Source organism: Palaemon carinicauda, chromosome 42, assembly GCF_036898095.1.
Source record: "Palaemon carinicauda isolate YSFRI2023 chromosome 42, ASM3689809v2, whole genome shotgun sequence".
In the NCBI taxonomy this organism is placed as follows: Eukaryota; Metazoa; Arthropoda; class Malacostraca; order Decapoda; family Palaemonidae; genus Palaemon; species Palaemon carinicauda.
This window is the reverse complement of record NC_090766.1, coordinates 47092764-47107763: the sequence shown is the minus strand read 5'-3', so window position 1 is coordinate 47107763 and position 15000 is coordinate 47092764. Positions and strand designations below refer to the sequence as shown.

The 15000-nt window shown below is 32.1% G+C and overlaps 1 protein-coding gene across 1 annotated transcript in view; it reads right to left on the bottom strand.

Annotated features, from left to right (window-relative positions):
- Positions 1 to 15000, bottom strand: part of cyst (rho guanine nucleotide exchange factor 18 cysts) — a gene marked incomplete at its 5' end in the record, with an annotated part of 122514 nt that overhangs the window by 95352 nt on the left and 12162 nt on the right. Inside the window, 3 exons of the mRNA XM_068364860.1 lie at positions 1 to 25; positions 1432 to 1549; positions 10005 to 10083. The exon at positions 1 to 25 is cut by the window's left edge and continues 49 nt beyond it. Coding sequence (XP_068220961.1) covers positions 1 to 25; positions 1432 to 1549; positions 10005 to 10083 — 222 coding nt within the window. The remainder of the gene's footprint in view (positions 26 to 1431; positions 1550 to 10004; positions 10084 to 15000) is intronic.

Sequence of the window (15000 nt, the reverse complement as noted above, 5' to 3'; positions counted from 1 at the left end):
TTCTCGTGGACGCAGACTTGACAAGCTGAAAGAAAAAACAAATTGATTAGAAAAAAAAAAACAAGGATTACGTGGAAATAAATATGATTCGCTAATCACACATGAAGAGAGAATGATGTGCGTGTCAGTGAATATTTACTGAATGTTATTATCAGGATATTACATCATAGAAAATGTACAAACACTCAGGTTTCTGCTATTCATAAAAGAAACCATGGGAATGTGAGAGCGTGTACCACTCCTACACGAAAAGACACACATATACATATGTGTTAGAGAGAGAGAGAGAGAGAGAGAGAGAGAGAGAGAGAGAGAGAGAGACACGGTAAATAACATAAATATCAACCGAATTTGCTATTAGAGAATATGTTTTTATCAACTGAGCTTTAGTAAATGCACATTTATTTTAGGTTGAAAATAACAACTGGCCTTTTACCCGAAAACTCAGATGTCAGACTACTCGAATACAGCACCAAGGTGTGGCAAGGTTCCTCTTTTAATTCTAAATGATGGACACATTTTGAGTGCTATCTCACACTTGTTATTAGCTCTTCTCTATCCTTCCCACACTATCTCCGTAATACGAGTATGACCTACGAGTACAGTATATCAGTCGATGAAACAGTTATGATTCTTTACTAAGGTCAACCAGCCTCTTTAGCGCAATGGTCTCATACAGTGCTTATTCGCCCGGTCCGGAAATCAAACACAGGTCCTCAGTCATGAGCGAAAAGGTCGTGTTATATTACAGAGAGAGAGAGAGAGAGAGAGAGAGAGAGAGAGAGAGAGAGAGAGAGAAGCAATGCAGCACTAATCAAATACAGAACGTGAAGCCGTTTGTCTAATCACCGTCAGTCTCTCATAAACTATTCGTCATCACAATTCAGTTCGAAACTTCTGTCAGAGGTCTGCCTGATCTATCGACAAAGTTCAGTTTTAATAATGATGCCATCTCGAGGAGCTTCCGGCCAACTCCAGCAGACAACCAACCCTAACTCTCTCCGGCAAAGAGCAAGCTGGTATGAACACCAGTCATTGTTACTGGTTAAACGATAATTCGTAATACCTAGGATTGGAATCCAATGGTACCTAAGACCACATTAAAAATGAAAGATTCTTCGTTGCAACTAATCTAATGTATGTCCTCATCGAGAGAGAGAGAGAGAGAGAGAGAGAGGAGAGAGAGAGAGAGAGATGAGCAAACTATTGTATGTGTGAGAATAAGTTTTTAATATCATACCAAGGAATTCCATCACTTACTACACATTAACTGTACGTCAGTTTTGATGCCATTTAAAAAAGGTGTTTAAATCAATTAACTAAAGTATTATTAAGGACTTTACATTTTCTAAAAAAAAAAAAAAAAAAAAAAAAAAAAAAAAAAAAAAAAAAAAAAAAAAAAAAAAAAAAAAAAGGGTAAATTTCACTTACTTTCACACCTGAGAGCTGGTTTGTTCGTCATAGGCTTACTACAGACATCGCACGTCGCCGAGTTGCTGTAACAGACAGTCACGAAATGGTGCGAGCTCTTTTTGTATTTGTCCTTGTCCTGCGGAAGGAAGAAATCATATCAGTTTGACAAATGACAAAATAAAAGAATTAAATCTAAAAAAAAAAAAAAAAAAATAGTTTAAATCATAAAGGAAACTTTCTTCAGCAGTCTTAGCTGGACAAAAATTTCATGAAATGCAGTCCAAGAAAACACTTATACTAACACAAGTACACTGCAGCATAATTGACACTGTGTGTGTGGGGGGGGGGGGAGAAGGGTAAAGGGGTTGGGGGTGGTTGGACGGCCTCAGGAAAACCTGCTTGGCAAGAAGCAGCCCCATGTATTCATTAACAGAGTGAGCATCATCAACATAATATAAATATCTACGAGAGTACTTGTAAAAATGCAGAGGACGATACTTCATCACGGCTATTTTTTTTTTTTTTTTTTTTTTTTTGAGCAGTCTGGAGAACACATGAGTTTAGACACTATTAGGGACGCGGTAACAAAAATAGCAGAGTGAAACTGCAAAACTGCAGAGACAATATTATGAACGAGGTTGCAACGAAAGCTTAAACGTGTGGGAGCATAAATGTAATGAAAGGTTTGAAAGGACACTAAAAAAAAAAAGGGGGGTGGATATATGTATTGAAGGGTTTGCAAATATACAAATATGAAACTGATAAGACAATTCATAAAAATAGTCTGCAAAGAGACAATAAGAAAGTCTACGGAGACAAAGCTACAAACCAAATAAAATGTCATTAGAGCCATAATAAATAATAATAATAATAATAATAATAATAATAATAATAATAATAATAATAATAATAATAACAATAATAATAATAATAATAATAACAACAAAATAATAATAATAATAATAATAATGATAATAATAATAACGAGACTAATAACATTTGCAATGGCACAATAGACAAAGAGGAAGCAAAGACACAAGGAAAAAATATGCAGTTGCAAAAACTACCAAAGAATAAAAAGAAAAGAAAAAAAAAGATAAAACGTAAAATGGGTACAGGGAGATAAATAAAAATATTGTGGAAGATACAAAGAACAAGGAGGGGGAATATATAAGTAGAGACGAAGATATTATGAAAGGAAGGGGAAGATATATCGAAGTAGCTTAATTTCTTAAAATAAACTTTCAAGTGAGCTATTCTTCCGAGCTTGTTCTTTCATTCAAAAGTAAGACTAGTAAATAATCAGAGAGAAAATCACAGAAAATCGATGAAAAAAAATCTAAAAATTTTTCTCCTAGTCTTCCATTTCCGAGAGAGAGAGAGAGAGAGAGAGAGAGAGAGAGAGAGAGAGAGAGAGAGAGAGAGAGAGAGAGAGAGAGAGAGTTTACAAGCGACATTATTATAATTTAGAGAAAATTATGAATCAATTGAACTAAATGAAAAGAATCTAACTTTCGTAAATAGGCGATTAAATACACACCCTATAAAAATTAAACATATATAATTGAATTTGCAAAAAAAAAAAAAAGAAAGAAAGAAAGAAAAAAGAAAGATAGAAAATATATGCCCATTCAACCAAGCTGCAAACATATTAAAGAAAAACCATATATGATGGAAAAATCAAGTGGAGCATGAGAAAAAGAAGAAGAATAGACTAAAAGAGGAGATGAGTAGAAGAGCCATTAAACAGTAGATGAGGCAAAAGGGAAAGAGCAAAAGATAATGAGCTTTAACTTCTCTTATTTCTCATGCACTTCTCTCATTAAAGCAAACACTACTGTGCTCTACCAAACAGCCCCAAATCTAGCAAACACAGACAGCCTCCTTCGGGCAATGACCAAAGCAGTCCCTTTCGGCTCAATCCGCCTCGCATACCAAGATTCCCATCAGACCCTAATTCTCCATCAACCCTACTCATCCAATCCACCGAGTCCCATTTCCAATATCCTTGTGAATTTCAACTTTCCCTCCCTCAGGACTTATAAGTAAATACTAAAGTAAACTGTTAAGTAGTCGTATGTTAAAGAGATGAATGAAATAGTAATAGATTTGAGAATTCGGATAACCTTCATACAAGTCATTTAAATCCGCAAAGTAGAATCCTCTACCTTATTTTTTATTTCTTGTATAATTACATTTGTCTTTTCTGAAATGGTTTGTCATTCTTCAAGATGTTGAGTAAATTGACAAACTTTCCCACAGTGAGGTAGGTTGATGTGCGCTGTCATAGCACCCGTCTTGGTATTAAAAAAGAAGTAATATATATATATATATATATATATATATATATATATATATATATATATATATATATATATGTGTGTGTGTGTATGTGTGTGTGTGTGTAGATTTAACCTACAAAAAAGTAAAATCACATAATCAAATAGAAAAATATGCCACCTGGCTAGATAGACAGATTTTCTAATATCAAGTATTCTAGTTCGTGGATTGACAACTGCAGATTAAGATAAGTTCAACTCATTAAAAAAAAAATACAGAATACTAAGGTTACAGATCATTACCATGTAGTTACATAATAAAAAACGTTTCATCAGAGCGACTTTGCTTTTAATTACGTTTTTCATTTGAAGGTATAAAATTAAGATTATTGGTAAAGTGGGGGGCTCATGATATCCTCGTGCAAGCAGATGGGAAATGCATTGCTTTATATATATATATATATATATATATATATATATATATATATATATATATATATATATGAACATATATATATATTATATATATATATTACATATATTATATATACATATTATTTATATATATACATATATATATATATATATATATATATATATATATATATATATATATATATATATATATATATATATATATATGTATATATATACACATACATATTCTAAACAAAATTGTATTAAATCCCTCATAAACGAAGAGTTATTTATTGTTGTGTATTGACATTTACTATTTTATATGTTAAGTAAACTACGAAAGGCTCTCGAGTTACATGTGTTATTAAAGAATTTTAAAACTTGACTAGAAAGAAATATTCTCAACTATATATTTTCAAAAAATTTAAATTTCATACAAAAATACGTGTTTTAATTTCTCGTACCGAAATAAAATTCGTCAAAATGATGAACGATTTTAATCGTGACTGTAAACAACATTCAAAAGTTTTTTTTTTCAATTATCATTCTTGAAAAAGTTTGAAATGAATCTCTAAAATCACACGAGCTTTTGTAACACTTTCTTTTTCCACTAGAATTTATTAATCAGCAAACTTTCATAAAAAAATTAATTGCTGTATTTTTCGAAGGACAATTATCCTTATTTGAAGTTAAAATCCATGAGACGACAAATTTGGATCGTAAAATAAAACCCTTTGATATGTCAGTGCTGGAAATCAAACAACCGACCTGAAATAAAGTTGAAAAAAAAAGTCTGCTGAGAATAATGTTACTATCTTGTTGAGCTAATTTGTACTGCAATGTGCAACCTTAAAGTCTCAAGGATTCACCATAGCCAATGCACTTCACCTTGTTCTCTTTTTTTGTCAATAACGTCACCTATCCCATCAACTGGATCCTGTTGTGTTATTACCACGCATTTCAGAGTGAAAAAAAGAAGGGAAATAACAGCTAAATTTCACTCCCATAAAGGAGAGTTGACCTTTATGCATTCCCACACTACACGTTCCTTCCCAATTTTCACTGACATCAGAAAATTGCCGAGAAAATGGGCAATATAATATGATTATAATGAGAATAAAATTGGTAAGCTCAAAATAAGAGAAAGTCAATTAACGATGGTGAAAAAATAGCTAGAAAGAATCCGCCATAATGGGATGAAAAAGGATTAAGGGAGTTGGATGAAAAAGAATTTGATGAACTACTTTCACCTAAGGACTTGATTTACAATTATTGTGATTATAATCAATAGGGAGAAGCTTAAACTTTAAATAAGGTAGATTTCATTTAAACATCAAATTTGCTACAATAGGCTATTTTACAATAACGAAAGTTATATTAAATGAATTTTTATGCCATAAACATAATTATCAAAATTACATTGAGAAGGATTCTCCAACTAAAAAAGAAAAATTTATGACTAAACATTCCAATTTCCTAAACATTCCAATTTCCAAAAGAAATAATGATTATGAAAATATTTTCCCTGTACATTGAGAAGGATTCTCCAACTAAAATAAAAAAAATTATGACAAAACACTCCAATTTCCAAAAGAAATAATGATTATGAAAATGTTTTCCCTGTACATTGAGAAGGATTCTCCAACTAAAATAAAAAAAATTATGACAAAACACTCCAATTTCCAAAAGAAATAATGATTATGAAAATGTTTTCCCTGTACATTGAGAAGGATTCTCCAACTAAAATAAAAAAAATTATGACAAAACACTCCAATTTCCAAAAGAAATAATGATTATGAAAATATTTTTCCTGTACATTGAGAAGGATTCTCCAACTAAAATAAAAACATTTATGACTAAACATCCCAATTTCCAAAAGAAATAATGATTATGAAAATATTTTCCCTGTACATTGAGAAGGATTCTCCAACTAAAATAAAAAAAAAATATGACAAAACACTTCAATTTCCAAAAGAAATTATGATTATGAAAATGTTTTTCCTGTACATTGAGAAGGATTCTCCAACTAAAATAGAAAAATTTATGACTAAACATTCCAATTTCCAAAAGAAATAATGATTATGAAAATGTTTTCCCTTTCATATTTATAGGTTCGTCGCCTAAAAGGGACACCCAGCAGAACGGACGAGAACACCTGTCAGAAGAGTCACGAAATCTTTGGCGTTATTGACTGGGAAAATTACTTAATCAGCCTCATAAAAGAAAGCCTTCGCCAGAAGTGGCAGTGACTGACACTTGTTTTCGCGTCCCACTAGCTCTTCTATGGTGGAACTTGACGTGAACTAATTATGGCGGCTCACTTTTGATTTGATTTGATCTATAGAATTTGTACTGTATGCCAGAACGCTAGGACCGGCAGGCCATTCAGGAATGAGGGGAAACTAAGAAATATCTTTGCTAGACAGAGAAGAATAAGTTCGAAGGTTACACAGCAATATGAAAGACAGAATGAAGGAAGGGAGGTAATGTAAAAGGCTAAACAAAACTGGCTCTCTTTGTAGACCGCTTTGCGTCCTATTGCAGGTTACAGTATCTGATTATTTACATGAAATGCTAGGTTTCATGAGAAATGAACAAATATGACCATACTCTCAAAAGGATGGATTGATGTTTTCACTATTCTTATGCGATACCGCCAGGATTCCAAGAATAATTTTGTAAATTATGATTGGGCTCTTATTTCTGAATCGTTACTCGTCGACTATAACACCCTAATGTCGTAGTTTCATTGTCAAACTATTATTGCCTTGATGAAAGCCTAAGTGCATGTCAGAAAAAGCTGTCGGCATTGAATAAAATAGAACAAAGTGAAATTTTCATCGTGTCCTACAAAGATTTGTACCTGAAGATACATAAAAATTTCGTAATAAAAAAAATGTATCTAAAATAGTACATGCATACATACATAAATATTATATATATATATATATATATATATATATATATATATATATATATATATATATATATATATATATATATATATCCCTTTCTGGGTGAAATACCTTAACGTGGTGAAAGGGTTTGTGTACAGTATTGCCATGATCGGGAAAGCAGACTGGTCAAAAACACCCATACTAGGTTGGTTTCCTATGAGCGATCAGATAAAAGTTTCTCACCATCACCAATCCACACAAGCCAGTGATGAAAACTGGCTAAATCAGACACTTATAGGCCTTCGTCCTGCAGTGGACTAGAGACAGCTGCATTTGTTGTTGTTGTTGTTGTCGTATGTATGTAAATATACATATACTGTATGTATATATATATATATATATATATATATATATATATATTGTATACAATATAAGGGAAACATATATATATATATATATATATATATATATATATATATATATATATATATATATATATATACATACATATATACATATGTATGTTGTATATCATATAAGGGAAAGTTTTTGTTTTTAATTGTACGGAATGGGCGAATGAATAAAAATTACCACAATAAAATAGAATATAGAATAACACCCACAATGCCAAATAAGGATCTTTTTAAAACGTTCTAAAAAGATAAAAAGAAATCTCAGCCAACCTTCCAGCGGAAAAAAAAAATTCCCAGCAGCATTTGGATTGCCCTATAAGCCTTTGATCCTAAGGATAAGGGCACTGAACGAAAGAAGGAAACTTATGTCTCTGTTTTCTTAAATAACATAAAACTATTTATAAGTTTTAAAAGAGGACTGCAGAGTTTGGCCTATAGTTAAAACTTAAATGTCGAGGTATTTGAGAAATTTATAACTATGGCAAGTTGGTTTGTATTTGGATGTAAAAATAGTAATAAATATATATTTCATAATGAGGAATTAATGGGAAACACAGAGAGGGCATTTTCACATAACGCGCAAACATACAAGCATCTAAAAAAAAAAAAAATGACAATACTGACAGGGGACAGTGTTGAAAAAAGAAGAAAGAATCAGTAAATTTTTTTATAGTTCATCTAGGAATCTACAGATATTTCATCAAAGGGTAACAGAAAAAACACATAAAAAAAAACTATCAGATATTTTTCTACTCCTGTGGCAAAGAGATATATAAACAGAATCCTCTTCACAAGTACCAACCATAAATAACGTACATACACACAGAAATTATGGTGATAAAAATTCCCCTTTTATCTTTCAAGGTATTTTCATGCAAAAAAAAAAAAAAAAAAAAAAAAAAAACTCTTGATATCCCGCCATTAAATAAAAAATTCTCTTGATATCCCACCATTAAAAAAAAAAACTCTTGATGGCCCGCCATTAAAAGAATTTCTCTTGATATCCCACCATTAATAAGAAAAAAGTCTCTTGATATCCCACCATTAAAAAAAATCTCTTGATATCCCATTAAAAAAAAAAAAAATAATAATTCTCTTGATATCCCACCATTACAAAAAAAATCTCTTGATGGCCTGCCATTAAAAGAATTTCTCTTGATATCCCACCATTAATAAGAAAAAAGTCTCTTGATATTCCACCATTAAAAAAAAATCTCTTGATATCCCATTAAAAAAAAAAAATAATAATTCTCTTGATATCCCACCATTACAAAAAAACCTCTTGATGGCCCGCCACTAAAAGAATTTCTCTTGATATCCCACCATTAATAAGAAAAAAGTCTCTTGATATCCCACCATTAAAAAAAAAAATCTCTTGATATCCCATTAAAAAAAAAAATAATAATTCTCTTGATATCCCACCATTAAAAAAACCTCTTGATGGCCCGCCATTAAAAGAATTTCTCTTGATATCCCACCATTAATAAGAAAAAAGTCTCTTGATATCCCACCATTAAAAAAAAAAATCTCTTGATATCCCATTAAAAAAAAAATAATAATTCTCTTGATATCCCACCATTACAAAAAAATCTCTTGATATCCCACCATTAAAAAAAAATCTCTTGATATCCCATTAAAAAAAATCTCTTGATTTCCCACCATTAAAGAAATCTCTTGATATCCCATTAAAAAAAAAAATTCTGTTGATATCCCACCATTATAAAAAAATCTCTTGATATCCCACCATTAAAAAAAATCTCTTGATATCCCATAAAAAAAATAATAATTCTCTTGATATCCCACCATTATAAAAAAATCTCTTGATATCCCACCATTAAAAAAAATCTCTTGATATCCCATTAAAAAAAAAAAATTTCTCTTGATATCCCACCATTATAAAAAATCTCTTGATATCCTACCATTAAAAAAAATCTCTTGATATCCCATTAAAAAAAATAATAATTCTCTTGATATCCCACCATTAAAAAAAATCTCTTGATATCCCATTAAAAAAAAAATAATAATTCTCTTGATATCCCACCATTAAAAAAAAATCTCTTGATATCCTACCATTAAAAAAAATCTCTTGATATCCTACCATTAAAAAAAATCTCTTGATATCGTACCATTAAAAAAAATCTCTTGATATCCTACCATTAAAAAAAATCTCTTGATATCCAACCATTAAAAAAATCTTGATATCCTACCATTAAAAAAAATCTCTTGATATCCTACCATTAAAAAAAATCTCTTGATATCCCACCATTAAAAAAATCGCTTGATATCCTACCATTAAAAAAATTCTCTTGATATCCCACCATTAAAAAAAATTATCTTGATATCCCACCATTATAAAAAAAATCTCTTGATATCCCACCATTAAAAAAAAAAAACTCTTGATATCCCACCATTAAAAAAAAATCTCTTGATATCCCACCATTAAAAAAAATTCTCTTGATATCCCACCATTAAAAAATATTATCTTGATATCCCACCATTATAAAAAAAATCTCTTGATATCCCACCATTAATTTCGTTCGTTAATGAACTACGTCATTACGAAAAAAAAACCGATGAAATCTTACCTTCCTCTTCCTGAAAAAGATTGACCCTCGCTTTCTCCTCTTGCGAGATTCCGGGTCGTCTTCGTATTGGTAATTAGATCTGGAATGGAGAGAGAAAAAATAGAATAAAATGGGGATAACAGTCTGACATTTTCTATTCTTATTTTTCTCCGAGTATGAATAAGGAATAACATGTTATCGCCTTCTAACTCTCGGGCAGAAAAAGATGAAGACATTAATTTCGGATATGAAATAGCGTTGAAAGTAAAGAAAACCTTTGTCAGTAGGTTTTAAAAATGACCCACAAAAACTTTATCCTTGGAAGAACTTCCTAAAGAGAAGGATATATGAGTAGCAGAATACTGAAAAGAGGGGCAATTGATGGCAATAATAGAAAAAGGTAATCAATATCATTTGTAGTAATGTTGATGGCAGTGGTAGTAGTAATAGTAGTAAACACTTTTTATGGATAATTCCACATTAACGATACATACGAACACCCCATCGAAGATATGAATAACTTGTTCATATATATATATATATATATATATATATATATATATATATATATATATATATATATATATATATATATTATATATATATATATATATATATATATATATATAAAAGCCAAGAGTGAAAGGGGACGACTTTGAACTAAAAAGAAATACATTGAAGTACAGTTGGACACATGAATTCCTAGCACACTTCGCTCTGAAGAATTGCAAGCTATCACAGTCTCGCCGCGCGGCGAGTAACCAAACAGATAGTGGAGGGAAAGATGGCCGGGCAGTAAGGGTGTGACAGGGTGCACTTCCTCAAAGCTAGGCGAGCCTGGAATTCCTGTGTCCAACAGTACCTTAGAGCAAATGCTATCAAGTATGATTTGACAATTGACTAGGAATGATTCAGTGTCTATACTTCCAGGGAAAAGCCATAACAAGAGCGCCCCCCCCCCCAAAAAAAAAAATAAAAAAATGTGAAACTTCTTCACTTTCAAGCAGTGAATAACTTGATTATTAGCAATCCAGGATGATCAGCCCTTACGATCTTCTCCAATCTTGGCTGCCAGGAACACAAATCTTGTAAGGACAAAAATGGCACAACCTGTAATTTTCCAAAGAAATGGGCTTAAATTTCTTCAATGGTCGTCGTTTCTCTCGCTGATGGCAAGGCTGATAACCTCGGGCCCACGGATTAATAATATTAGAGCGTACGTACCTCTAAATGGATCATGTCAAAATGAACATTAATTTATCTAAGGACAATTTAGGACAAAGAGACCTTTCGGAGACGCACTCCAAGGTACTTATCCTGATCAGGACCTTTCGTAAAACCATTACTCTGCTATCAAAATAACAAAGAATACCAAACCAAATACATTTTATCATAGTTTTAAATATAATCAAAATACAAACTAAAATAATAAAAAAAATAAAATAAAACAAAATACAAACTTAAAATATGAAAAAACAAGAATATGAAAACTTAAAATTATACATACGTATGCAATGCAAAAAGCTACAAAAACAAGAGTGGAAAAAGAGTTAGATTGGAAGGAGAATTTACTTTTATAGTTGCACGTCATTTTCTTCGAAAACGGGAGGGGGTGTACCAGCCAAGTCACGCTCATTTATGTCACGACAAGTGATATTCATTCCTTGAGCGCAAGACCGATATGGATTATGTTATTTAACTTAGTTTCTAATCTCTTCATGGATTAGTAGCTGGTGCGACATCCAAATTTAACATATAACATTGCACTTTCGCGTAGAGATGGTTATTGCATGATATGCTACTTTTATTAAAATATGACAGCTTAGATTAATCCTAGAGAGAGAGAGAGAGAGAGAGAGAGAGAGAGAGAGAGAGAGAGAGAGAGAGAGAGAGAGAGAGCGTTGTGTGGTCAATGATTCCATATAGTTTTAAGGAGCTCCCAAGTTTTTTTTTTTTTTTTTTTTTTTTATAACTCATTCGCCAACCCTTGTCTCATTTTCAGCCTTTCCTTTCATCAGGCCATCTATTCCTAACAATCCCTCTAATGGCATTGCCCTCTGTAAAAACTTAATTTACCTGTAAATCCAGTAATCCTGTATTTGCTTCATAAGTGTTTCTGATTTTATCATCTCGTTTCTCCGAGCACTTAATCTCTAAAACTCCTTTGCTACTGAGTGAAAGGAAAAAAATCTAGGAGACATCTGCCAGCCATGCTGTTTAATAGAAACCAAACATAATACAAACAGGATCAGTGCCCAGGTAAACCTCTTTACCCTAGTTCAGGTCAAGAAGGACCAGACAATAACTAGTGTTTTTCATCTAATGAAATATGTCGGACCGTAAACGTGACAAAATCATGCCCTACAGATTGCAAGTCATTAACCTTTAAAATCAATCTTCACCTCTTTTCGTTTTTCTAAGCAAGCATGACCTAACTATCGCTAATGGAGCTAATATGCTAGTGACCCTTGACCTTTGGTTTTATAAATATTTCTACTTAAACTTATTGAACAAAGGCGAAGACGTCCTTTCATACTCAGAAAATAATTATTGTTGAGTAATCTCTAGAAGAAAAAAAAAACTCGTAATTAAAACAGGAAACCAGAAGTTGTGAGAGACGAGTTATTAATTCCCCTTGGTGACAACGTTCTCATCAAAAGTTTAATTACATCTTGTCTACGCAAATAAGACATGCTCGGAGATCTTAGCCATGTCAAATACAACGGATCTGGCTTTCTTTATTGGTCCTGCTCTGATTTTTTATTAGTACGTGAAATTTTATCATCATTATTATTATTGCCATAGTCCATCTGTGATGATAAAGCAACAGACCCGAGACTAAAATTTACAATGTGATATAAAATTAGGATAAACAAATTAATGAGCTAAAGAATATAAGAGAACCTTCAGAAGTTTCCCATGGAATTTTCGTGACTACAACAGGCTAAATTAAAGAAATTTTTGAAGGTCACCCCAGTTGCATAGCGTACCAGATTGTAAGATCTTTATTAACGCCACCCAAGCTTGCTGTAATCTCAGTACAAACACATTAACTCCATTTCTTCTCGGAAGATAAGTTACACGTCACAAGGCAATGATTATCAACTGGAGACTTATAGTGAATAACTTGTTAAACGTCAGCAAATATTAGTTGCTACATTATTTGATGAACCAATTATACAAGTAAAACGATGATAGCATTAAAACAAATAAAGTTAATTATGAAGCATATAAGCCAAAGAATAACATTTACTTTACTAAATGTTCAATTCCCATTTTTGCCAAGTTTCAAACAAATACCCATTGATCTTGCTCGAGACTAAGAGGGAGGGTTGCCGGCCTGAGGCATTGTACTGTACGCATCAAATATGATGAAGGGCAATATGATGGAAAAAGGTAAAATAATATTACCAGAACGCAATAAGGTCTTGCCAATCACGAAAACTACTTTTGGTAATTGGTTGAAAAAAAAAAAAATCCAACTAGCATTCAGACAAACAACCCCCTACGAAACACCTTCAAGGGGAAACGTCAATTTAGTAATTGAAAAGTGAATGATTTTTTTTTTCTTTTTATAAAAAAGCTCTTCAACTAAAATTAAATATAACCTATTTTACCATCATCATCATCGCCTCCTTACGCCTATTAACGCAAAGGGCCTCGGTTAGATTTCACCAGTCGTCTCTATCTTGAGCTCTTAATTCAATACTTATTCATTCATCATCTCTTACTTCGCGCTTCATGATCCTGAGCCATGTAGGTCTGGGGCTTCCAACTCTTCTAGTGCCTTGTGGAGCACAGCTGAACGTTTGATGAACTAATCTCCAAAGAGAGAATTTAGCCATACAAAAAATAAAATCAATTTTAAAAATGATAAAACGACAATGAAACTTTTCACTTAGTAAAAGAAAATAAAACTCTCACTAGGAAAGGAAGATATTTTATAAGCGAGTTTCGTCTATTTTACTTAAAGAAGAGAAACTAGGCCCTGACATCATATTATTATTATTATTATTATTATTATTACTAGCCAAGCTACAACCCTTGTTGGAAAAGCAAGATGCTATAACACCAAGGGCTCCAATAGGGAAAAATAGTCCAATGAAGAAAGGAAATAAGGAAATAAATAAATGATGAGAACAAATTAACAATATATCATTCTAAAAACACTAACAGCGTGAAAACAGATATGCCCTATATAAACTATTAACAACGTCAAAAACATATATGTCATATATAAACATTAAAAAGACTCGTCTAAACATAAATCAATGGTCATTACATTACCATAAACTCTAAGGTCCTAAAGAAATTTATAGCACGCTGGGGTCCCCTTGACGTTAAAAGGATTTTAACAGTTAAAAGTTCTCCGAAATTCAAACGCCCTCTCCAAAGGATTCAATCCGATCCAATGTTCCTGACATAACAACCTTACGGCGTTCTTACGAACCACTATTTTTGGATATATAAAAAGCCGATTCACTCTTTCCTTTTATAACCTGGTTCTCTGGCTCTGAGAGAGAGAGAGAGAGAGAGAGAGAGAGAGAGAGAGAGAGAGAGAGAGAGAGAGAGAGAGAGAGAGAGAGAGAGAGAGAGAGTTTACGAATCAATATTTTTTTTATAAAAAATTAAGGTTATGAATAATAATCAGGCTTTAACTCTGGCCATATGAGAGAGAGAGAGAGAGAGAGAGAGAGAGAGAGAGAGAGAGAGAGAGAGAGAGAGAGAGAGAGAGAGAGTTTACGAATCAATATTATTTTGATAAAAAAAGTATGGTTATGAATACTAATCAGGCTTTAACTCTGGCAATGTGAGAGAGAGAGAGAGAGAGAGAGAGAGAGAGAGAGAGAGAGAGAGAGAGAGAGAGAGAGAGATACGAAATATAAGATTAAATTAAAACACACTTACGTCAGTAAATTGTTTTAAGCCACATGAGATAAAATCTAAAACGAACTTTCTCGATTACAAGCTGAGCATCAAAATAACGTGAACTATTAGCAAAGAAATAGCACTTGTC